The 27,551-nt window shown below is 26.5% G+C and overlaps 1 protein-coding gene across 2 annotated transcripts in view; it reads left to right on the forward strand.

Moving 5' to 3' along the window:
- The window catches only part of LOC148236869 (protein amalgam-like), a 151,678-nt gene that overhangs the window by 54,080 nt on the left and 70,047 nt on the right, over nt 1-27,551 (forward strand). For both annotated transcript variants that reach the window (XM_088183258.1, XM_088183257.1), the window contains exon 3: nt 16,059-16,189. In XM_088183258.1, coding sequence (XP_088039384.1) covers nt 16,059-16,189 — 131 coding nt within the window. The remainder of the gene's footprint in view (nt 1-16,058; nt 16,190-27,551) is intronic.

Below are 27,551 nucleotides of genomic sequence, written 5' to 3' on the forward strand. Positions count from 1 at the left end.
TTATTAAGTATAATAGAGCGTCACGAGACGTGTTAAGTAATATCTGTATTATATTTATACGTGGCGGGGATTAATTGTCAGGGGGGCTATTTGCATGATGGGTTAATTGTCAGGGGGTTATTTGCACGGTGGAAAATGTCCAGGGGGGTTATTGTCCAAGGGGTATATTTCCAGGTGGTTAGTGTCCTAGAACCATATTTCTTAATCTACATTTTCCTTTATATATGGACCTTCGCTTTACTTTATTCGGAATCTCATTATCGGCAACTTAGCGTCAAAAGTGTTAAATTTTCTTTTAAAAATCATTGGTTAAATCGTCAAAATGTATCCTTTTGCTTAAAACATATGTGCTGATGTGCATATTGTTTGTGTTTTATTTATTGTAAGGTGCATAACAATTTTTCGTATTAAATATGTTTTAAAACGTTATTATGTTATTATATGTTTTATTTAACTAACAGTATATTTTTTTTTTTTTTATAATACGTTTATTGTAATTTGATTTTCTAAAAAGTGTAAAACTTGTTAATGGGAATGTATTAACTATTTACCAAGAAAAAACAACAATTAAAAAAAACTAAAAACTAAGGTTTTACTAAGAAAAAAAAACAACAAGTAAAAAACTTGTACTCTTTGTAATTTTAATCTTGATTAAATTATATTGTAACCATTATTTTTTTGTATGAACGCAAATTTTTGATCGATGTTATGAGCGCTAAACGCTATAGAACGAGCGCGATGCGCAAGATAATAAGCGCATTGCGCAAGATAATAAACGATAGGTGCAAAAAAATACAATCAGTCCAATATTTTAATTATTTAGAATTCATATGACATCTAGCTATTTACAAATTTCTTAATGGTTATAAACCCCTGCCGCTACAACACTCAGCTGTTTTTTAAATAATTAATTTATTTGTTTTGCCGCGCATTTGATTGCGATGGACGAAAAATCATCTAAAAACATCATTACATTTACCTTCCTATACTATGTATACCTAATACTATGTCTTTTTTTTTTTTTGTGAATAGTAAGTACAATTCTTCGTGAACACATTTTAATAAATTATTCTTTTCTAAGTTTCATGGTTATCGTTTTACAAGTTATTTAAAAAAGTACAATATAAAAAGTTATTTTCCGATTAAAGTATTAAAATTATAATGTATTTTAAATATTTAATTAATTTTTTTTTAACTAAAATACTGACAAACTATCCACCTTTCGCTGTATTAATTTTAATTTGTAAAAAGATTAGTCAAAACATGTTTTATTTCATTTTTACTTCCAAAAATTGAACTTATAAAAAATCTTGAAATTAAATACGAGCTGGCACTACCCCAACCAAAAAAAAAATACGAGTTCAAAGGGTTAACAATCAATGAACAGTTGCTATTAAGCTAAAGCCAATAATTGAGATTTATCTTTGTGAAAATATCAAGAATATTGCCTTGAAGTTGGATATTAACTAATCAACTTTCTCAAAACACCTTCATCGTCTTGAAATGAGTTACATATTTGATGTATGGATACCTCATGATTTATTACACAATACAAGTTAAAGAAACTCAACTGAAATTTCTTTGCTCATTTTGCGCATTTTTTTGAACCTGTCTCTTTTTGATGTTTTCGAGTTTGACTCATTACAAAATATTTAATTATTTACATGATTAAAAAACTATAAAAATCAAAGAAAATAGCTTTGAGGCGACAAATTTTATTTTGAACGGTATTTAAAGGCTCTTTTAAATAGTTATAATAATAAAAAAAATGTTTTTTTTTTAATTTTTTTTAAAATATCTCGTCTAAGTGCGTTATTCATCATGATTCATTATATTGCTTTTTATTTAAATATTTTTTTAACAATGTTATAAAATTTCAAATCTAGGAGTTTAACCTTGTGTTATAGTAATTATTGAAAAAAAAATTAAAATAAAATCCAAATCTTTCTTGCGATTAGAGTTTTCAATTTTTGTACTAGCTTTAGGTACATACATGTTTTTTATTTTGTTAATATTATAATACTGACAGATGAGAAAGACAGATAAATTCTCATGTAAAATTACTAAAACGTTAAATAAAACACACATAAATTCTGACAATTCAAACTGAAAACAATAGAGCAAATATAAAGTAAAAGATTGCTAAGATAATAGATTAAAAAACTCATGACAAAATAGCTCAAGAAATAAGCAAAATAGAACAATAATATTTTCTGGAAATAACGACATAATTTGCAAAGTTAGCCAACATTCAATGTCAATAAAAATCTCTATTAAAAATTAAACACCTAAAATTTGCATTTATTATTTAATAACTTATAACGTATATTTATATTTTTTAAAATACCTTATTAACGGTTTTTTTCCAATACTTCAATCGCGTTTAACAAATCTCTGAAGTTCGCCTTTTGCTTTAAAGTTCTCGACGACGCATAATATATCTATACTAATTGCAATGTGAAAAAGTGTACAAGACTTTTTTATATTATGTATAGATAAAGCTTTTAACAGTTTAGCATGATATAAAAAATACATTATATAAAAAGTCCCCAAATATATGCTACCGAAAAGGTATGAAATGTGTTGTTTCCCATAATAATGTTTGCTTGTTTCTGCGTAAAATCCAAGATTTCTTGAGAAAATTTAGTAATTTATTTTTTTTAAATACGTAATTAATTTTCTATAATAGCTACACAACCATATTAACGAATGCGCATATTGCTTTAGAGGCAGAGGCACATTTTAATTTATATATATCTTAAAGATATCTTAAAATTCCAAACTAATTCTAAATTATTATCAAATTATATATTAACTATTTTGCGCCTATCACGATAGCTTTTGATTAAGCTACTCGGAATATCTATGATAACAGTTTTATATAAACTATCTTGGGTTATCGTTTTATTTATTTTTTTGCTATAGCTTGAAATATATAATACACAACAAACAACCTGTATCTAACAGACCTATTTTTTCATAGTGATAATCTATAATAAATATTTCATTTCTTAGTTAGTTTTGTCTTACTTCTATTACACTTAACCAGCAATCGAAAGCTGTGTCTACAAAGATAAATATCAGCGATACTGAAGCAATAAATCAGACGCGCAGAGCATCTGCGTTCCTAGACTGAAAAAACAAGGTTTTTGTACATATTTTTTACGCGAATAAGAAGCGTAATACGTTCGAAGCGATTTATCATATGCGCGTAAGCACTTCTGTCATATGTCATTGGACGCTATTTTTGTTTTTGTCGGTTTGTTGTATTATTTTTCTTTCGTGCGAACACACACACAATTTTGATAGATGCGGGATTTTCGCGGGACTCCTCCCCGGGACAGATTTCGTATATATGGCTGAGGCTTGATGAATGGTGACGACAAAGGCGGGCGGTTCTGGTTCATATCCCGTCCGAGATATGATCGATGACTGAGCCAAAAACGGGGTGTATTCAACACCCCAGGCTATATATGTAAACCCCCTCTAGACTTGAATGTCGCATGTGAATTATTCGAAAGTTATATGTGCCGCGGCGGTTACGCTGTATAAACCGCCGATGACACGCTTCGGACAAAGGATACGCGAAGTTATATAATACATTTTTGGGTGGTGAAACGACTTTTAGTTATCCAGTGTTAATATAACTACGACCTATATAAGAGGATAGGTCTATAATATTTCAACTTTTTATGGAAACTGTAAAGCTTTACAAAATCATATATTCGTTCATGAAAGTGCAACGATGTTATGAACTTTATGTAAGCTCTATTTTTTCTGAATATAACTGCAATAGTTAATATTTTCCTTCTTGAATTATTTAAACCAGCAACATTGAAAATGGCAGAGATTATGTGTGGTTAGAAAAAAGTCATGACACTAAAATCAGTGACATTGTCTGCAAAATTTGTGAAATAAAGAATTTTTATTTTAAAATAAAATGTAGGGGAACTTCTTGAATAAAATAAAGTAAATTTTAAAGAAAAAAATCGATTAGACCCCAAAGACAGCATTAAAATTTTTCTGACATCAAATTGCCTAAATTTCGTATGAAACATAAAACATTATAATTTTTCTAAAACCTGAAATTAAAATGTTTTTAAAAGAAAAATTATTTATTTTTTAAATAATATGAATATAAATGTATTTTATTTAATTTATTTAATACTTTTTATAAATCATTTTCTTTGTCCTCTGCATTAATAAATTAAATATATATTTTTAATTTAAAAACATATGTAATTTTCTTTGGTAAATAAATATATTTTGGAGTATTAGGTAAAAAAGTGTCAACCCCTGGCCTATAAGATATTAAATGCAGAGGTGCTGTGTATGTTTTGACCATATTTTTCTTATAAACATATTGCTGCTAAAACCCAGTCGTTAAGAAATAAACTTGTTTTTATTTGTAGGGGTTTCAGTATATTTAATAATGATTTTTAAAATATTTACTGATCAATAGAAATTTACATTTAATAAATATTTTAACTTACTTGCACTAAGGTAGATAATAAAAAAAATAGTAATTATTTTAGATCCTTTTTAGTATTCCGGTAGTCATTTGGCACATTTGTTTTTTTAATCATAATATTTTATAATATTACATTTATTCGATATGGTATTCTATATTAGTGTACTAAAATTATACCATGAAATAAGGGCATTTCCGAAGTTAAATTCTGGCAGAATTACAGGAATTAAAAAAGTAATCCTCCCAATGTTAAACTCGTTGATTGATTTTTTTTAAATGGTTACACAAATTAATCTGAATAATCTAGTATTAAAATTGAATGAAAATAATAACTGAAAGGTGTAATTTTTTCAATAATATTAAAATACCTAATTTTATTTATTCTCTCACAGTTAAATTTCTACAGCATTCTTACAGATTTTCACGTTTTATTTTCATTTAATATGTTTTTAACTGCTGTGTTATCGTGAAGTATTACTTTTTTAAACTACTAAAGCTTAAAGAAGTATTTTATAAGTGGTCTTATATTGATATATTAAATTTGTATTTTAAAATATTTATATAAAATTAAAATCGTATTTTTTTAAGAAATTTTCATTGTTAATAAATAAAAAATTAAAACTTTTATTTATCGTCAATTTATTATATACCTAATTGTATTTTTTATCACACTTACATTTCAACGTCTATATTATATTTTAGTTAACTTTATTCTCTTTTTGACATCTCATTCATAATTTAGTACATCAATACATTATTGTATAGTCACATGCTTATGTACATTAAAGTGTACATTATGGATTTACCATGTATAACAATATTTATTTTACAATTTCCATGTAGTTATTTAATAAATATAATAAGTAATTAAGTAACCAGTGGCTTTATTTGTATTTATTTATGCCTTGCAAAAGTATATTTTTTAATTAGCAAATTAAATATGTATAAATAAAATTGATAATATAAGTCGCAATTTAATTGTAACCTATTTTATATATCTTCACTATAAATTACATTTAGTCTTCAATTAAAAATGTAATTTGAAATCAATTCATGCTTTAAAACTGTACTGATCATTTTAAGCTCAATTTTAATTCCCAGAAGCACAGCACCAATTATCTTGGTTCTAACCTTAGCCCCAAATAATAGAACCAACTATATGGTGGTTTCCGTCCCGTGTACATCTATTTCTCAGAATCTGAATTGCTCTGTAGTATATATTATAATTAACTACAATAATTTTGCTTGTCGGTAATATAATAACATGTGAAAATATAGGCTCATTTTATTTGTAATAATTTGTATAGATTTTCTCTTTAATTAATTGTTTTTAGTAATTTTATTGCTGGGAAAAGTTAAATTAATTGAGTGGCAAAGTGTTTAAATTTATTTTTAATTGCATATTTATAAACTGTTAAGATTAATTGGTCTACTAAATACATTTTAATTTATTTAAAGCTTTTTTTCTACATATTATATTGTTTGAATATGTATTTTTCATAAATGTATATTCATACAAAGTACTACAATATTATCAATTATTTTATTTCGGTAATTTTAAACTTGGTTTATTTACTATCTCATATACAGAAGCTTCTAACACATTTACCATCATACAAACATCGTAATTTATAATTTAATATCCATAATGTATAAGCCGAGTATTTATGCTTCATACTAAAATATTAAATGATCCCAAGTAATTAAATTATCCTTCAAGCGTCACGGACTAGTAAATGCCAACGAGCAACCTGTTGGTTGTCTTACTTGCTTTGTGCCTTAACGTAATCAATTAAGATCAACCAATTAATAGCTTTTAAACGTGTCATAATTTTCAATCAAATTTTGTTCGGCAGTTACCTTACATTTTTAAATCCAATACAAAATAAAAGCCGAGAAAAAAATCGGAAGAAACATTTCGCCGCCGCAAAGATTGAAGATAGTCTCATTATGAAATATAGCCGAAGCAGCTGTCAAAACTGACAAAACGCATTGAAATATTGGTTTTTCGCATTTGGGGATATTATGGTAAAAATAAGAAAAGTTTTATTGATGTTGTTCAAAGGAATTTATGATCCAATTTCACGTGTGAAATCGATCTGGTTATATAATATAACAAGTGCGAATGGTGTGTATAAATTGGTTATTGTAATATTGAGTTCGTGTAACATTAAACCATTTTATTATTATAATGTCTGAAGTCGAACCAAATTTAACAACTTTAAATAAATAAAATGTGTTAAGATTAAGTTAACTTTCTCCACTAAACTTTGCTAGATAATAAATATTATTACTTACTTGAACACAAAATCTTGGAATACAGAAATAATTAAATATATCTGTTTTCATTATAATTAAAATATTAATGAATAAAAAGTATATATTTAAATATATTTTGGAAAATCTTTACTTGGCAGCTATATTCATGAAGACATGAATATAAAATTATATAGGAAACTTTCGTGGAAAATTTCTAAGATGTCTTTTAAGTGCTTTTTAATTACCTTAAATCTTGATTTATTAGAAAATATTCATTACATTTTTCGTAATATAAATTAATAAATTTAATCTTTACAAATAATACACAAAATAATAACTTATTTGATATTAAAAGCTGCAATTAGTATGTCATATATAATAACACTGAAAGCATTGATATTTTACATACAGGCTTGGCAATAATAGTGAGGCACCCCATATGTTTTATATCGTAAAAATATAAATAAAAAACCTATCAAGGATGTTTAACGTATTAATTTAGAGCTTATTTTTAATATTTAGTAGGCCCACCCTTAGCTTTAAAAACAGCTGCAACCCTTTTTGGCATATTGTCGACTAATGACTTGCAGGTAAACGGAGACAATTTTTTCCAACCCATCTGCAATTTTTCTCGCAGCACAATTTTGGATCTCCAGCCATCGGCACGAATTTTCCGTAACTGAAAATTCGTGATATAAGTGTAAATCGTGACGAATCCCGAGATTCAAATGTTCTTAATTTATTCTTATATTAGAATGTATTTAGAAGACCACACACGCAAAACTGCCACTAATACTATCCCTGGTTTTCTAAATCGAAATATTAAAATATTCATATTTCACCCATTTAATATAATCTTATATATTTGTAAGTATGTGCATAGATTACGCGAGTATACGTTCAAATGTAAATGTAATTAATACTTTAACATTATCGGAAAGCGATAAATTGGAAATACGCAGTTTTCGATTGGGCCGTTCGTCTTTACCCGTACTTTATCTAGTGCTTTCGCGTTATCTATTTAGACCGCAAAATCCAGTGAATCGTAAAAATGGGTCACATATCAAAAGGGCTGTAAAACCTCTGTCGTAAATGATGTGGAACAACAACATCGCCAAGATGTATAGAGATTAGCCGAGCAGCGACAGTAAAACGGTAGTTTCACAATCAAAGGACGTATCTTAATGTTCCGGAATCATTATGTATGTATGTAAAGGAATGCTCGTTATTATTATTATTTTAATCAAAAGTAAAACACAACAAAACCCCAAAAGCTGAGATGATAGGATGGCTTCGAAACTTTATGGAGCCCTGTCTTAAAAATTGCCACAAAGTGCCCTCTAGAGAGTAATAAAACTTAAGAAAACTCATGTCTATGGTAGTTCTACAAATTTATAACACAGTAAGCTTTTCGATTGTCAAATGAAAAAATTAGAACATATAATAAAAAAAGTAAAAAAATGGTAAATAAGTTTAATCATGTTTTTAAATTAAATTAATAGAAACAAAACTTAAAAATATTTTTCTATAAAAATAAATCATGATTCAGTCAAAGACGCAAAATAAGTAAAAATATTTCATTTTTTTGGATATTTTAACTTGCAAGATTTTTTATTTAACATTATATTTTCACAAAATATAATTAAAACTATCGACAAATCTAAAATATTATTAAATTTCTATATTTGTATTATAACAAAATTGGACAAATACCGTACAATAATAGCACCTTTATTCGGAATCAAGATTTTTTTTGTAATTTATGATCTACCTCAGACAATTATAAATGTTAAAATTTGTAATAATGAAGGTTTGGTTACCTTACAGTAAATCTAAAAGTATTTACTAAAGTAAAATATAAACTTTTAAATGTATTATATTATAATTGAATTGTAATAGTTAAATTTTTGTTTTAATATTTAGTATATATTTACTAATTATTAAAAATATTAATATATTAACATAGAAACCTAAAAGTTAAAAATATATTTACATATTTACGCACTTGTGCATTTCGTTGGTTTCATTTACATTTTATTTTTTCGGAAGATAAATATTCTTGGTAATATACATTTATGTATATGTGTTATTTTATGCACATAACATATATTTTCCTCCGCAAATTTTACGGTGTTTATGTATGTTAAATTGCGTGAGAATGTAGAAGGCATTAAATTGGATAGTAAATCAATGGGATAACATCCACTAGGCCAAGGGTTCAATTGCCGAAATAGCCTTTTAGAAATAAAACCAAAAGATATATATCGGCCATAACAAAAACGAAAATATTACAATTTATGATTACGTTATTAATAAATCACCTCCTTTACGGTATATCAATAGAATTTATTGGCGAATTTTCCCATATCGCCGATATTGCCACAGGATGCGATCGTTTGGACGCAAAAACAAATAAAATATTCAAAGTCTTACTTAAAAATACATATGTCTGACTCGTGAATATTTCAACACTAGAGCCCAATGTTAAATCCTTTAATATTTGTAAACCTTCCGCAGAATTTTGCGACCCGAATTCTCGACGTTCTGAATTTTGTAAATTATGCATAAAACTCGATTTTACCTCTATTATGCTAGTATTTTAATACGAAATTTAGTGAAATAGCTTTATTCGGCAATAAACATATTTTATTTTATTTATAGATCATAAAGAAATTTTAGGTCGAAATATGTTTTAATGTTTATTGTATTCAAGTTTTTGAATCAACGTACCAATAAACGTTAGTTTGATAAAATGTATACACACGATTTATAAATCCAAAAAGGTACAGATGATTCTAAGCATTATTAAAGAATAAATATTTTTCGGTATTTCGGTTATTTATAATAATTGTGATGGAAATAAAATATATCGATGTTATATTGTCTTGAATTTTTCTTTAATCTAAAATGCTATTTTAGTAGGAAGTTTAAGTTAAAAACTAAAAAATCAGAAATAAATGTTATTTTTTTTTGTACGGCAGCCTTCTAGCTTAAATAGTTTTGTGGAAAAGGAGGAGATCAACGACCCTACTCTCCTTCGATTCCTTGACCCAATCTTAATGATTTGAATCTGACTTAAATATATTATTAGCTTGTTGAGCCGCTGAGGTGCAAGTTTTTGCGTAAATCCGGCAGCAATGGAATTTGTAGTTTCCCTACTAATATTTATTAAAAAGTTGACATTTTTGCTGCTAATGCAAAGGACAGAAAATCAAATATTTTTTATTATGTTTTTATCGAACCTTGTGCAAATAATTTCAATCATAATTTATCACTAGTGAACATTGTATATATTATAGCAAGACCTAAAACAAAACTTTTCAAATAATTTTAAATTGCATTATCAATATGTTTATGTTTATATTTGGTTTAAATTTATTGTGTTTTATTATCTTCGAGTAAAAAACTTATAAGCAAATAACTTAAAAGAAGCGTAGGATTCGTTTCCGTTTTACAAACAAATTAAGTAACATAAAATATATTACATCGACTTCAACGCAAAAAGTAGAGACAGAAACAAGACGAGTTTGCTATAATAAAAAATATATATTGCTATCACATGTATGATTTTTAAAGCTCAGTTAAAAATAGTCATTTTCGTAGGCTTTGCAAAGTTACTTAAGTATCTTTTTATAACATTTTGACAATAAAAAATAGGTACAAACCTAATATATTTTTTTTCCAAATTTAAACCTAAACTTATACACATTCCTTGTTTTTTTACCTCGCGTATTTTAAAAAAAATTGAATGAAGTTTTTAAAATATTCATTAATAAAATATATTTTTATTTATTGCTTGTTTTTAATTTTATATTGTAATAATCTATTTGTTAAATCCATAAAACATATTATATATATATATATATATATATATATATATATATATATATATATATATATATATATATATATATATATATATATATATATATATATATATATATATATATATATATATATATATATATATATATATATATATATATATATATATATATATATATATATATATATATATATATATATATATATATATATATATATATATATATATATATATATATAAATTACATGAATTGTAACTAAAATTGTTGTCCTTTGAGCATAATGATGTGTTTCTTTATTTCATCATAGAAACCCATATTTTTTTATTTATTTATTTTTCAAGCCCTAGGGATATAACCAACATGTTCCTGGTCCTATTTTCTTATATCTAGCTAATCTTAAATGATCTTTATTTAAAGTATTAAAATCACATCTGTCTCTCAATAAATACAATGAAATACCACGGTAACAAATTATTTTCTTACTAATTTCCTTAATTTATTAAAATCTTAACATTTCGATTATTCATGCACACTTTTTTAATTATATATTATAAGTAAATATATTTTTATATAATATTACTCTCATCGCCTTACAAACTTTTGTAATATTATGTTATCTGCTTCATTGAACAAATGTAATATCGTTACACAATAGTTCAACTAATATCCTACCAATTCTTTTATCTATACTTATTTATTAATTTTAGACCAGTGATCAAGTAAACTGGGTATATCACTTGATGTATTATATATTTTTTAAATAATTTCTAAAATAATTACAACATAAAAAACTTATAAATATTAAAAAAAAAATTTAGACTGTTATCTTACTATATAGTATTACTGATTTGATTTACCTCTTGGAAATGCATTGGACTAACGCCTTAACATTAAATTTTTAACAAAAAACATTTCTTAAGTCATAAATTGATTATTTTAATTATGAGATATGTTTATTAACATTTTTACAAATACTATAAAGTATTGCTCATGAACAGATATATTTTACATTTTTTTTTTGTTATTTTTATTCTTATTATGTTGTAAATATCAAATATCTAAAATAAAACAGTTTTAAACGTTTTTTAAGAACATCTTTTTATTTAAAATATACTTAATATAATTTCAGTGTTTTATTATATATTTTCTAAATAATAACTAAACCAAATTAAATCTGTATTATTTATACAAATATTTGTTAATTTTTTACACATACACATGTTTTCAAATTTGTTGTTTAATGTTAATGTAAAAGTTATTTTGAAATTCAGTACAAAAACTGTGATTACTATTTTAAAATCTCAAATATTTCACTATCGCTTATACAGAACTTCAAAAATAAATATCTTATGATTTTTAATAAAAATTATGCTTATATATATACACATATATTTTACCATTTTTTATACATAATAATGTGTGCCTAAATTAATTATGATTACTTTTTTAGTAATAATTTTTTAGATTCATTAACCAAAAATATTTCTATCTTATATAAATTTACTCTTTATTAAAAATGAAATGTACTCTTCAGTTAAAATTTGTTTTTTGTTCCTTTGAGCTTTATTTTTATCAACTGAATTTTTACAAATTAAAAGAGTTTAATTTCATGTCGATAAGGTTTATTCGTAAGGTTTTTGAAAAATCTTGGTTGAAAATTTTTTATAGTATTTAGTATACAATGAATATTTACTTTCATTTATATTTTAAGTATTTTTATTTCTTCAAACATATAATATATTGTTTATGCGCTATAGAAGCCTATTATTATTATTGAATTTTTAATACCTAACATGTACGACTTAACTAGATTTTAATTCAATCGTGAGATTAGGAAAATCTATCGGAATTATAATTACATAATAATCACTAATTTCGATCTCCCAGTTACGTTAGAAGTTGATAAGCACTAAGGTTTATATGAGATGTCTTTTAGGTCAATAGTCGGCGTCTCTCGTGCTAGTAAGTTTATATATTAACGATTTTAAAAATCAACTAATATTTACACATTTCGCATCAAACTGCAATCTTAATATAATTATTAATTATGATAGTGTATGAAAAGTATGAATTTTAAAATAATAAAAATCAAATCTGACACCCTTTTAAAACTAATTTATTATTTTTAATAATAAAATTACATTACCGAAGTTAGCTAAAATAATTTTAGAAGTTTAGCAATTCATTTTTTAAATAAATACTTCTCATTTTAAAATATGTTTCAATTGTAATGGTATGCATGTATTGTTATTCATATTATTATTAATAACTATTATGCTTCAAATATCTATATATTTTGTCACAGATATAATAATTTATTAATGATTCATATTTATATTGAAGTATCTGTTCATATTAATATGATATAGAGCTGTGTTTGTGAATATAATTGGATGTAAACAAGGTGATTGTATACAAATGGATCGTTACCAGCGTCTTAAGTGACATGGATATAATATTATTACACATTGTGCCATTCCAATTTGAATAGAATTGACACTAGATATGTGTACGTTAAAAATATTATATGTAATACAATACACACAAAACCTTTTTATTAAATGGAATGATGTATTAAAAGCTAAATTTGATTCAACAATCATAACGTTATGTTTACGATCTTGTAAATATATAAATAATTAATTGAAAATCCAGCAATATATAAAATGATATAATATTAGAAAAATATAAAATAAGAACAGTAGAAAGCTAAAAATAATAAGGCACATGTATAAATATATAACTCACTTTTCAGTGTGTATCTCTGTTATGTTCACTACTTGAAACACCTTCACTGATTTTCTTATAAATTATTCTAAAAAAACAATATATCACATACAAATGTATTGAACGAGATGAGCCCTTTGTAACACCGGGAACATTCCGTAATTATAATCATTTTAGTTCTGCAGCCTTTGTGTCATGAATTAGGGTTTCGTTCATTACAAGTAGAACTTCTACATAAAGAAGCCAATCTAAGCAATGAATTGTACACGGGATAACCTCAACAAGATAATTGTTGTTTTTATATACTGCATAAAATATCTAGTTAATGTCCGTGACTAGTTCAGTTTCTCAAAATTTCTTCGTTTATTTTTTACTACAAGGGATATAATATAGGTGCTCAAATATATTATCAGACTTTTTATCAACATAAGTACCATGGACTTTGATGCATTTGGAAACGAGTTGCTTGTCTATATCGTTATAAAAAATGTCGTGTTGCTATCTCTTTTGGTAGTCATTAATTATAAAATTAGTCGATTAGTAAACGCTTAGCAAAACTATTTTTTTCTTGATTTTTTAGAATGAGTTCGTCAGTTATAAAAAAATATTTCTTACTATTTTTTTATGATAATATTTACTGCTTTAAATTTAAAACGCAGTTTCGACTCATTTTGCCTGTCTATAAATTAATTTTCATAAACAAAAACAATCGCAAATTATTCCAGCAACCGTTTAGTTTTATGCTTCTAAGAAAACGGATCACATTATGAAAAGCACAATTTTGATATACATATAAAATTAGAGGCCTGGTTATGTCACGCAGACCTTTACATAATTTACAGTAAAATAAGTTGTTCCTATCTACTAATCTTGTATCATTACTTTGAACATAAATAATAAAACTAATTAACAGCTTCTAAATTACTATCATATTAGGTTTTTAGAAGTGAATCATTCCTAAGTAAATAAGTTAACAGCATTTTATTTGTAATATTTAAAATCTGAGTTCTTGTTAATTTTAATAATGTATCTATATCGAGCAAAATAAACAAGTAATAAATTTAAACGACGGAAACAATTTTATTATTATTTACATTCACCTTCGCGTAAAATTCGTATTTCTTGGGATTATTCCCAATTAACGAAATACAATACTTGTTCGCTTCTTACACGGAAAGATAAGCTGATTTTGCGACAAGAAAGAAACACGACGAGAAAAACATATTTTCCTAAAAAAAAGAGATACAACGAAGCTTCCAATAATAATTAAGCTAATACATATTGAAATACGAATTGGTGAGAAAATTTCTTCGCTTCAGCAAAATATAATATTTAATTGAACATTGGAAGGCGCATCTATCGCTCTAATGAGATTATTTTTTTTCTTAAATAATTTGTCAAGGGAGATGTCATTAGTGTCCCTCTCATTAATGTCCCTCTTATTCCCTAATAAATTTGTACCCTTGTCGAGAGGACTGATTTGCATACAGCCTTCACGGAGACGAGACGCAGAATCCCGCAGGGGATGAGGGGAAAACGTCCATGGGATATTGTTTCGAAACAAAAGAAAATTCCAAATTCCCGATGAATAAAGGTGGGTACGCGCAGGAGATCCTCAGAATAATAATGTCTGAATTTTTTATATATATTTTGATTGACCAAATTTTTATTGCCGTCTGTGATAGAAATCCCTAATGTGGGGCCGCTCATCTGACGCAGCGATTTTTGGGTTGCCGTCCATAAAGATATACGAATTTTCGAGAGTTTATTGTTTGAAAAAATATAATGGTTTGGCAATAATATTATTAGGGAATATAAACATTAAGCCGATTTGTAGTGATTTATAGTAGTGTATATATATAATAAGAATTTATTAAATAATAAAAATCTTACTATTTTTTTTAAACAAAAATCAAATTTGATCAGAGGATTATTATAAATTAATCTTATTACTTTGTATATATAAAATGTGTATATTGAAAGACTAAATTATTATAAATATATGCTTCTTAGTCTATGAAAAAAAATATAAAACTTTATATGATATATAGGCATATGAGAGTTTAATGAAAGAAATGAACATTTGTTGTTCTTCTTTTGATATTTTATATGCACACCGAAAGGGTTAAATATAATAACTAAAGAATGTGAAATTGTTGCGTGTGTAATTTTTCGCTTGTGTAGTTCTTTCCATGTGTAACGCGTAATTTTTTCTTTCTGTATTTTTTTCCATTCTTATTACATCCTTCTTTAACGTTTGATTTTTTTTGTGAACGACACTAAATGTTAGTAAGTTGTTAAAATTGGATTTGGATAGTTACAAAACATAATTAAATAATAATGTTATAATGTTATAAGTGAATCTCAAAATAAAAAAATTATACTTTCACTTTCCGATTATTTATCATAGATTAAAAAAAATATTGCTAATGTATAATACATAAACTAAAATAATTTTAAGAATAAGATTTTTTTACTGCTTTAGTAAATAAAGATTTTTCTCGGAACATGTATCCCATCGGCAATTTAACGTGCGACTAATGCGCTAAAAATGTCAATAAACGTTTATTGACTTATGACACTTAATAAATAACTGTGATCTTTAATTCTGGAACTTCTAAAATTAGTGCAATTGAGTCAGCAAATAACCAATATAAATATTGGTTATTTGCTGACTCAAATAATAAAGCCAGATTGAACCTTTTACTTGGGGTGAAATGATTGATTCAGACCCAAACATTTTATATATTGTACAATATATTTTATAATTCCAGGTGCGAGCGCGGCTAGCTGGGACCCTTTCCAGCAGCCATATTTTGACAACTCCACAAAAAGAGAGGTGACAGCGGCCGTTGGCCAAACTGCCTATCTTCACTGTAGAGTACGAAACCTTGCTGACAGGGCAGTAAGTACAAACATTATTTTTTTTACGCACAACCTTCTCAAACACATACAACAACGCAGAAAAAACATATATGTTTTAGACATTTTTTTTAAAATTGAATAGACACAAAAACAGTATTTTTATCAAGCAGATTATATTCATCTAAAGAGGAACTAACTGGTACGCAAAAACATCTCATTATTATTCGCAATGCCGAATGAAATTGTCTCAATCGTCATATTTTGCTAAATAAATAATGTGTTTATTTTAAATTGATAAAAATGTTTTTTTATCTGAAGTCCCTTTATAAAATATGGATATAAAAAATAAAGAGATATTCTATAATTTCTCAAAGCTAAAGCATATATACTGACATATGGTACGAAAATATTATGTATCCGCTATATTATAATAATATATGTAATATGTATACAATTAAATTTCATTTGTATATCTAAGATAAATAAATAATTTCTTTAGGTAAGGCTGAATTTACTATTCACATGAAAATGTTACCTTTTTTTACAATAGATAGGTCTAATAAAATACAGCATTGTATATTAATATATCGTTTTAGCAACTCAAGGAAGTAATGGTTATTTAAAAGTTTTCTTATAAATTTTATTTAATTTCAAAATAAATATAATGATTTGATAGATTTATATATTGACATCTAATAGTAAGGAGACGACTGATCTAAATTTTAAATATATATTTATGAGTCTGATGTTTGTTTGTTTTTTCGTTAACCAAACCTATCTTAATAATTTTGCAACAAAGTACAGATTTTAATTTATACATTCCATTATAATTGTGACAAGAATGTGCAAATATTTTGACAGTATTATTTTTTAAATAATCTGTAAAAAGCTTTTTAATTAATTCTTGGAATATAATAAACATATTTATATTAGTTTGAACTCTACTCATATATATTTTAAGGTATTTATTTTATTTTATACAAGTTATTGTATTTATGTACTTACTATAAATATTGTGTACCAGCTGAACTTAACCGATTGTGATAAGCTATCGCATAACGAAAACGTCAAGAGAAAAATTGCATTATGGCGGTCGCGATAAGGGGGCGTCGTTGAATAAATTAAAAATATCGCCGCCATTACGGTGTAATTATAATTTTAAATCATTTCTGACCTCGGCGACGGCGTTACCAAATTTTATTTGAGATACGACAAGTAATTTAATATGCAGGGTGTAATAAAGAACCGGAATATTTGTCAAGGGTCCAAGGCAGAAAATTAAATTATGCTCGTAATACCGCGATTAAGAAAAAGGTCAGCGAAAAAAATGTTTTGCCTCTGCTCGGAAGAGTTTGTCTTTATTTTTTTTACTTCTTTGTGAAATTTGCCGGAAAATCATGGTAATTTTTTAGCGAACATTTTAGATGACATCTTAATGCGTGGAGTATCTTAGATAAAACGGATTTTATTCATATATAAAAAAGCAATAATTAAAAAATCTCTTAAAATTGTTTTCTAGTAAGCTTTTGTCATGCTAATAAAATATCTATAAATTTTAAAGCCATAAAAAAACTACATAATAATTATTTTCTGGCAAAGACTCACACGAATCTTAACACGATCAAATCTGGATAACTTCGCTATTTTAATCTTCCACATTCATAATTAATTATATTCCATATTAAATAAGAGGGTTACGCCGTAATCCTCGAAGCCCTTTAGGCCTTACTTAAAGGCTTAAGTTGCCGCCGCAACCTCCTTCGAGTGTATTCACGTCCTCGATCGAATGCGCGATAACAATATTATAATTTTAATATTACCTTTATTTTATTTCATATAAATACATATATTATTACTACGCATAGCCCCTAAGGTACTTTCGCTCATGAAATCGTCATGACATTCCCTCATCACCTAATCTGTGAACACCTGACATGGAATATATTTCTTGTAATCCCCTCGAATCCCTAGCCGCGTACCTTTTTTAAACATCTTGAGATTTTATTTTACATCATGTAAGAGAAGAGTTGGATAATAATAAATGGTAAATAAAAATTTATAGTGAGAACTATAATAGTCAACTTAAATGATTTAAATATATATTAGGTAATACCTTTTGATTTTTTTATAGCTATAAATATTATTTTGTGAAATAATTAAATATTCATGATACTAAATATTTTGTTTAAAGACAAACCTACATAAAATAAATATTAGCAAGATGTGTTATTAAATTTATTAATATATTCAATAAAAATTGTTTGTTATTAAGCAAAAATCTGTTTAGCCTATATTCACAATTTGTATATTTCACCAAATAATTATAAAATTTACTTTACAAAAATATTTATTTTCATTAAAATAATTTTATAGTACGTAGCATTAATTTTTTTTGCAATTTTATATCAGCTCGATAACTTGGTCGTTGTGGTTTATATTATAAACCATGTGCTATAAAATAAAAACAATCGGTGTCAGTTGTTGATAAAATAGATTTTAAATGGAACTTAAGTTATTTTTTGATTGATTATTACATAAACTGCTAGATAAATGTGAAAAAATTATTTCATTGCAGTCTATTATATTTTGTTAATAGTCTTCATATCAGTTTGGAAAAGTTTGGAAAAGTTCATTTAGTCTATATAACATTTAAAAGTATGTATAACTGATTCGATACCTTTATTATCTTTTTTCTGTGAATTAACTGTTTTTTTAATTCAATAAGAATAAGATTTCTTCTTTTGCTTTTATTTAATTATAGTTATTATTGCAGGATAAACGTATAATCTTTGTACAAATCTATTAGGTAAATATTATAGTGAATACATATTACCAATGAAGTTATATTTTCACTGACGTTTTAGTGAAATCATATTTTAATACATTTTTAATGATTGACATTTATGTTAATAAAATTTAAAAATATGACAGAGATAGGAATGACATATCTTAAGAAAAAAAATTTAATCAATAAAATTAAATTAAATATTTATTAATATTTTTTTTGTTTCATTAAAGAAACGACACTTACTTTGCGATTACGTAGTAAATCATATGTTGCTCTAAACTGTCATTGTAACTAAATTTAACAGTTGCGAAACATGTATATTCTGCTCAAACCCAAACCTAACCTAAGCTAATTAACTTAACTTTACCTAATGAATAGTTTTAGATTTTTATTAGGTTAATTCGTTTTGATAAGGTTTGGGTTTGGCTTTATTTATTTTTTACATCGTAGTATTTTGTCCAAAAATACGACGGCACATTTTTCTTAATCTCTGATCATGTGGAAATATGCGTACCAGGCAATCCGTTTGTGAACAAATATAGCTTTACTGAAACTGGGCAGTGAAATCGTAAATCAATTATTTGATACATTTTAACCGGCCGAGTTAGGCAAATTATATTAGTGAAAACATAATATAAATTTACTGGTAATGTGCATTTTCTGTAATTGTGCAAAAAATATTTTTAATTTTGCTTTCAGTAAGAATCAAAGAAGCAACAAAAATATTTTCTTTTGAGAATGGAGCTAATGAGTGAATTTCAACAAAATATTAAGCTCATCTTGACATTGCCTTTATATATCCCTCTGATTTTTTTTTAACATTGCTATAAATATCCGTAAATTTTTGTTAGTCAATATATTATATTGTAATAAAGAAATACTTTTTTTTACTAGTAATAAAACTACATTGTATCAAATCAATCTTTAAGAAATATTTTTTTAGTTAATATTTAAAATATTAAATATTTTTTTATATATATTTATTTGCTTTGCAGCATCCTGTATAACAATCAATTTAGCCGCAGAGATGTTTGGATAGTCCTTCTTTCGTGTGATCAACGGGTTTCCGCTGCTTATCGGGACCAAAGGGAATCGGGGCGAGTTTTTATCGGTGCACCGGAATAAAGGTTTTACTGTGTTCGAGTGCGGACCCTTTGCACGGGGTCGGACCTTTGTAACAAATTGGACCCGACGTCGTTCGTTTTCGATACACTTTCGCCCGCAATCGACGATGTTGATCAAAAACAATGTTAGGATTTGCCGCGCAATCAGCGGTCGGATTTACGTTTCGTGGAATCCCTTGATCACACTCACACAATATCCCTTAACAAAAGGGTATTAGTGTACAAGGGCGTTAACCTAGAACATGTTCGCGTGTTGTACGTGCGTCACCTTTGATATTCGCTCATACATGTGATCACAGCAAAAACTGATCAAATTGATCAAAGGGCCGTGCTTCAGATTTCTTGATACGTGCGAGTGTGTACGTTACGTGAATTCGCGATGCGGTTTACGGATCCAATTTACGTGGTTGCTTTTAAGCGGTGATGATCCGTATGTGTAGGAGTTTTATACAAATTAGATGCGGGTACAGTATAATTCGAGTTACGACGAATAATACAAGATGGTTCATAAGTTACTGTACCTGTAACAAATTATTTTTTAATTGAGATAAACAACTGCAGTTTCGGATTTGGAAGCCGAGTGATGAGACTTTATAACACTGGTAGATCAGTTTGATATATGTTTATTAAATTCGTATTTTACAACTTATTTCTACGAATATATGTATGTAATTTAGGTATCAGTATCGGGTCCAGGTTGATTTTTAGCATTTAAAATCGCCTTATAAATTTAGAGGAAGTATCCACAATTATTCTTTAATTTTTTCTATCTGCTGTCTATTCTTCAGTTAATCACTTGTAAATATGTATTTTTAAAATAATGCTTTAGAGCTTATACGTAAATATATAAAATTCTATAAGATAATTAAATCATGTCACCCAAAACTTAATATTTATGGTCATCGATATGATAAAATAAAAATATTACAATATGGTATTTATATATCACAATTTACAATATATACCTAAGTATATAGCTAAAATCATTATATTGCGATTGTATGAAATTGATTGTAATAAAATTATAATATTTAAAGCAAAATTTAATTAAAATTCACGATGGTATACAAACATATGTATCTAAACATTAAATAATGATTTTATACATATAGAAGCAAACCTAACGAAGGAAAATATTAAAACGTAATTAATTTCACAGAGAGCAGCTGAGCCAGATGAGATTGCCTCCTCCTCGATAGATAAATGAACATCCTTAGAGTTTGAAATAATTTTAGACAACTTCATTTTACGTCACTATCTTCTCTTATATATTATATAACCACACAAATTATTCTTGAAACTTTTACCATGGCTCTTGCTCTACAAATAAACTTACAAATAATAACTGAACCAAAATGAAATGTTTTATTCATATTGTTAATTACTAAACATGATTAATTTATATTGCTTATTACTAAAAAATGTTTTTTAAAAAGTGCAGGGATAAAAATGAAATACACTATTAACCAAAGAATTTCTCTGAAAGAATAAAAATATAATACTATTTTAGCTATTTTTTAATATCTTGTATGTTGATAAGACACTTTCTTTAGAACTACATTATATTTACCGAAACATATGTCTGTATAACTTTGATGGCTATTTTAAACTTATAGTTTTTATTGATTGTCGATCATAAGCACTTTTGTGATTTTAATTTTTTTTATACTCGCATGTCAACTACCAAAATATAATAGGCAAAAAGTGTCAGTTGTAAATTTACCGACTTATTTTATCATTATTTTCATCATAGATATTTTAGACATGTGTAAAAATAAACTATTTTTGTTTTAAAAACTTTGGTACTTTTACTTGAAATTCAACTATTAATCATAAACACAATATTTTATTTATTATAATAAATCTTCACATATATAAGAAATTGTGTACAGTAGAAGAAATTTAGAATGTTATTTATAAAAAAAGTGGTTTCATATATCTACGTAATATTTTATGGAACAAAATGAATTTTCTACGTCATTTCATTTGAGGCAATATATAAACTTCGTTATGGATAACTAACGAAGCAATTTGCTATTTCATTCGCCGGCTTCAATCAGAACTCGAATCTATCGAAGTCCGGTGACTATATTGAAAATTCAGACTAGCAGACGGTAACTTCCGGTTAATTCGTTTGACCAGCCTCCAGCTCCTCTCCACGAGCTTCCGTTTTTTCCCCCATATCGAAATGCGAACGCCGTAAATTGGATCTCAGTTTCGCTGCGCAATCTCATCGCCGTTTTCTTCAGACAAATTGTAAACACGACATCAGGCCCCAGAATGGTGTCATTGGCGAATAGCGAATATTGAAAACGTGATACTTTCCGCTGTATTAAGTGTAACCAGTGCCTATTAATTTTTTCAAAGCCTAAACGCTCTTCGATATTACCCAATCCATTGCTTTCACAAATTTTAATAAAATCGCTGATGGTCGATTTCTTATAAAGTTTGCGGAAAAAACTGTGTCTTTACTTGGGATAAATTGGCTATTTTTGCACATTTCTAATGCGCAATATGAAAGCGTAAGCCAAATATAATCCGTGCGAAAAAAAATGAAGCGGGATTTGCGGAAAACGTCGCGAAAGTGTGAACTTTGACCTTTTATGCTAAGCTAAAAATAAAAAAGGGGAAAAATGGCTGTTTCAAAATAATAAATTTTGATTTTGACGTTCAAATCATTATTAAGTATTACGATTAATTTATATATAAAGAATTAAAAGATTATAAATAATAATTAAATATTTCTACATTATATTTAACACAATATTAAATTATAAATAATAAGTTAGAAAGAGATTTGCCATATATACATAGAAGTCCTGTTTAAGAGTATTCTTAAAGTTGGATCTTGTTATTCTAAAATTACTTTCCATATCCGGATATTTTTTAGATATTTAAGGTTACACTAATTAATGCTTTATAGCTTAAAGTATAAAGTTCACAACATCAGATCAAAAATATTTCAACAACTGATAAGAAGTAACAAAGATTTATATAGGAATCAATGATGCTTCAAATGTTTTGCATAGATGACAGACATTTTTTTATATTAAAAGTGCCAGCAAATTAAATATTACAATAAACAAATCCCTTGATAATTTACAAATTTTGTATCCTCCATTCTTGGAACATCGTAAAAAAGGCAAGTAATATAAAAATGATATTATAGCACGAAGTATATAAGAGGTAATTAATTATTTTTAGCACCACAATTTATTATTAAATAATTGGATAAAATATTAATATTTTACACAGGTAATAGGTAGAAAAAATAATACCTTAATACTGCTACTGCAATTTAATAAATATAGGTATTTCGTGAACATAAGTAAAAGCACTATTTGTTAATTATTCATAAAATCAATATTTAGTAATATTATATGATCTTCTAAACAATTTCATCTCAGAAAAGAATTGTTTTTACTTGCCATTTATTTAGCGATTAAATAGTATTTATTTAAATATTTAAATAAAAAAACCTTACAACCTTATTTTTAGTATTTTTAAGTAATGTAAACTAATTTAAAATCCCTTCAAACATATACATTATTGTAATCCTTCATTTATTCTACACAAATTTAAAATATATAATTATTATAAAATGTGACACTCCCATGAAAACTTTCGATTGCATATTAACATGCATTACATTTTTGTTTGTTACCCTCACTGAGAAGAAAAACAAGTTAGGTTAGTAGGCCAAGGTTTGACGAACGCTGAAACAAAATAACATAATGTATCATCATATCCATTTTCTAAATTAGAAAATCCGACATAATCCTAATAAGAATTTGCTTATTTCTCCAAAGACACATTCTGGCTGTATATATATACGTATAACATATAAGATTGTACGTATCCTGGACAAAGCAGTAACAAGTCATAGCTGGAAATTCCATTTGGCCTCCGCTTATGTTCCCGTTCTGCGTACTTCCGTTTCCGCTTACGATCCGCAATAATTGCGAGTTACGAATCGCAAGACGCCATTTCTCGTTTCGTTCTCGCTGATTTACGGTTCAATATATAACTACGTTTTTTTCCTTGTGTGGCAGGAGAACCGATTCTTTCTTTCCGTTTTTTTATTCAGTCAGCAACATACACCTATGGGGGTCGTAAAGAATACGTGCTATTCATCCACTATTATTAAAACGTACTATTATACTACAATGGAATACCGTAATTATTAAATTGGATTATTTTTTACAGCGAATCAAATAAAAAGCTTAATTTATTTCTTAAAGATGGTATAGGTAATATCGCTGTTTTATGTAGTATTTATATTATTTTATTATTGTAATTAATAAAAAAGGTTGTATGTGTTTTTTCAAATAAACTGACAACTTAATTTGTAGCCCGTATATAATATCATCGAACATAATATTGTTTTAGTAAATGCTATACTACTAAATACTTAAGTGGGAGACTAGAAATTTTTCCAGAACAAAGCAATAATAATAATATTTTTAAGAAGAATGAAAATCTCTCAGAAAGAAATTACTAATATGTTTATTATATAAAACTTTTATATATTTTACTCTTTTATACTGCCTTAGATTAAACGTTTAATCTCTCAAAAGCACATTTTTTAACTGTAGACATAAAAAGAGCAGAAAAACGTCGGGAATGCAAGTCATCTTCGTTGGTTTTCAAATCACGCTACTTTCTCATCTCTCACAATTTTCCAACAATCTAATATCTTTAAAATTTAAATAGTGATCGGTATTGAATTTTTCTCATATATATATTCTGAGATTTTTTATATATATCAACTACTTTTTCGCTTGAAATTTTCATTTCTATTTTCTCAATAATATCATATACATATACAATATACATTTGTCCTCAAAGGAATATATTAAATTGCCCGATATGTGAAATTGTTTTTATTTAATACATACTATATATTCTCTATGACCTGTAGCTCATAATTGGAGAATTTATATCACCTTATATGTGATGATTGATAAGTTTTATTTATGTAAATATAAGTTTTATTTATGTAAAGCCTAGAAAACTTTTTTCATAAAAAATATCTTAACTTATTATATGAATATTTATTTATATAAAATTTAAAAACTTTTGAGTTCTGAATTATATTATTTTGGTTAATTATTATTAGATCGATACAAATAATATATACTTTTTTGTATTCACTGTTTAAAGTTTTATTTATGTAAAGCCTAGAAAAAAAAATTTCATAAAAAATATATAAACTAATTATAACTATTTTCTTTATATATTGATTTAGGTTTATGAAAAGCTTAGAAAATTTATTATATAGTGGGCAGGGTGGGCCATAAATATGAGCGGTTTGGAATAGATTATTAAAAAAAAAACTCTTATTCTCATCGATTTTTTTAGTTCATAATATACACTATCTCAAAAATAATATAATCCAGGTTTGCACTATTACAATGCAGACATTATTCAAATCTGGACCTCAAATTTGTAAAAACTCGCTGACACATTGCGCGTGGAATAGCAGCCATTTGTTCTAGAATATTATTTTTTAATAAACTGTCGTAGCTGCTTTCTTGTTGTAAACCTGACTCTTTAAGTATCTTTAAAAAAAAGTCAGGAGGAGTCAAGTCAGAACTCTTGGGAGGCCATGAAATATCACCTCGATAAGATATGAGTTTTCTTGCATACATTTAATTTACAACAACCAAAGATTTGTTAGACACGTTGTATGTAAGCCATCATGTTTAAGCCATGTCCTGTTATTGTAGGCTTCAAATTCTTGTAATTCCGGTAAGAAAAAATCATGTTACATGGTTGTGTACCGGTTGGAATTTACACCCTCGCCTCGATGGTTTTCAAAGAAATAGGGGCTAATAATCCCCTAAGCTGAAATGGCTACCCATACTTTCGGAGAATGTAGAGGCCTTTGATGTTTTGATTTAGGATTTTCTTGAGCTCAATACCAACAATTTGGTTTATTAATGTGACATATTAAATGAAAACGAGCTTCGTCTAAAAATATATTGTTAAAATTTGCAAAACGCTCCAGCATGGTTTCGAAAAAAACAATAAAATTCAGATCATATGTTTTTCTTCAGCACTAGTTGAATTTAAACATATTTTTCAGAATACGCCGTTGATGATCATCCTATAGAACAGAACCTGTTCCTAGATTCTAATCGACCTTAACGTCCCGTAGATTTCTGATCGATGGTGGAACCTGTACTTTCTAACTTTCTGACTCACTACCTAATCGCACAATTAATGGGACACTGATTTAGGTCGCACAATCTAAATTCAGTTCAAAATAAACGTTTAAAAAATTGGTATGAATTACTATTTTTGTAAAAATGTTTTACACAGAAAGTTCGTTGTGCTGCAGTGAAACGATTCATCTTTCTGACACACCTTGTATATTTTCGAAATATAATGAAAAAAAATTTTGAGGTCATAATTATTTATTATACCTCAACCATGCTAAATTAATTTGATTCAAAAATGTACATTACTCTTATAAATTACTATCTTTATTTTGGTTTTGAGATTCTATATTCTTTACATAAAAAAATATTTATCCTGTTATTACAAATTATTTAAATACTTCAAAGTATACAATATTTTAGTCTCCCGTATTGCAGTAGCACGTAATCAGTTGTCAGCATGTCACTATTCAGTTTCTTCAGCGGTTTCATTGTCACGTGTTGCAGTATACCACGTAATCAATCGTCAATACGTTCAGCTCAACTTTCAAGTTTGAAGTTGAAAGTTGAAAATATCACAGTAGACCTAGAAATAGCAGCCAGATTATTATGTGCAAGTGTCACGTCACAATTGTTCACTATTTGGGAGAAGTTCTTGTGATAATCAAATATATAGACGCTTGTATTTGTATAGTATCGTTATATTAAAAATATATTTATTTAATTATTTACTTTTATCTTTTACAGTGAACTTCCAAATAATAAGAAAATTATTTTAAAATAAGAATTGTTACAGTATTTTTTACTACATTTAAATTAATATTGTATAGTAATTTTTACTATATTTAAATTGATAAATATTTTTTAATTGATTTTTCATTTTTTTTTTTAATTTTCAATGTTTATAAAATAAATTTTTAAATTTAGCAATGATAAAATAAAAATAAAAATTAAACAAATTTAAATACTTTAAAATAATTAAAATAAACTTGTATTTCACTGCCCTTTAATATCAACTGTTTATTTTTGATAAATCAAAAGTATAAATGAAAGGATTAGTTAACATTATCACGTGATTTATTGTGAGTGGTCATTAAGCGTATACTAAACCTATAAGTACAATGACTTTATATTTAAATCAAAAACTGGGTATTAGCTCTTTATTATATTTAAGTGGAATTATTATTAAATAGAAGGAACATAATTCACGTACCACTACTAGTGCTTATATACAATAAAATATAGTATGCTGCACTTGTACTTACTGCTGCTTACGAATTCCTTAGATTGTCTTTTTATAATAATTATCATATATTGTTGGGTTTCTTT

This window comes from Plectrocnemia conspersa, unplaced genomic scaffold (genome assembly GCF_051122295.1).
Source record: "Plectrocnemia conspersa isolate PC_06_02 unplaced genomic scaffold, ASM5112229v1 ptg000003l, whole genome shotgun sequence".
In the NCBI taxonomy this organism is placed as follows: domain Eukaryota; kingdom Metazoa; phylum Arthropoda; class Insecta; order Trichoptera; family Polycentropodidae; genus Plectrocnemia; species Plectrocnemia conspersa.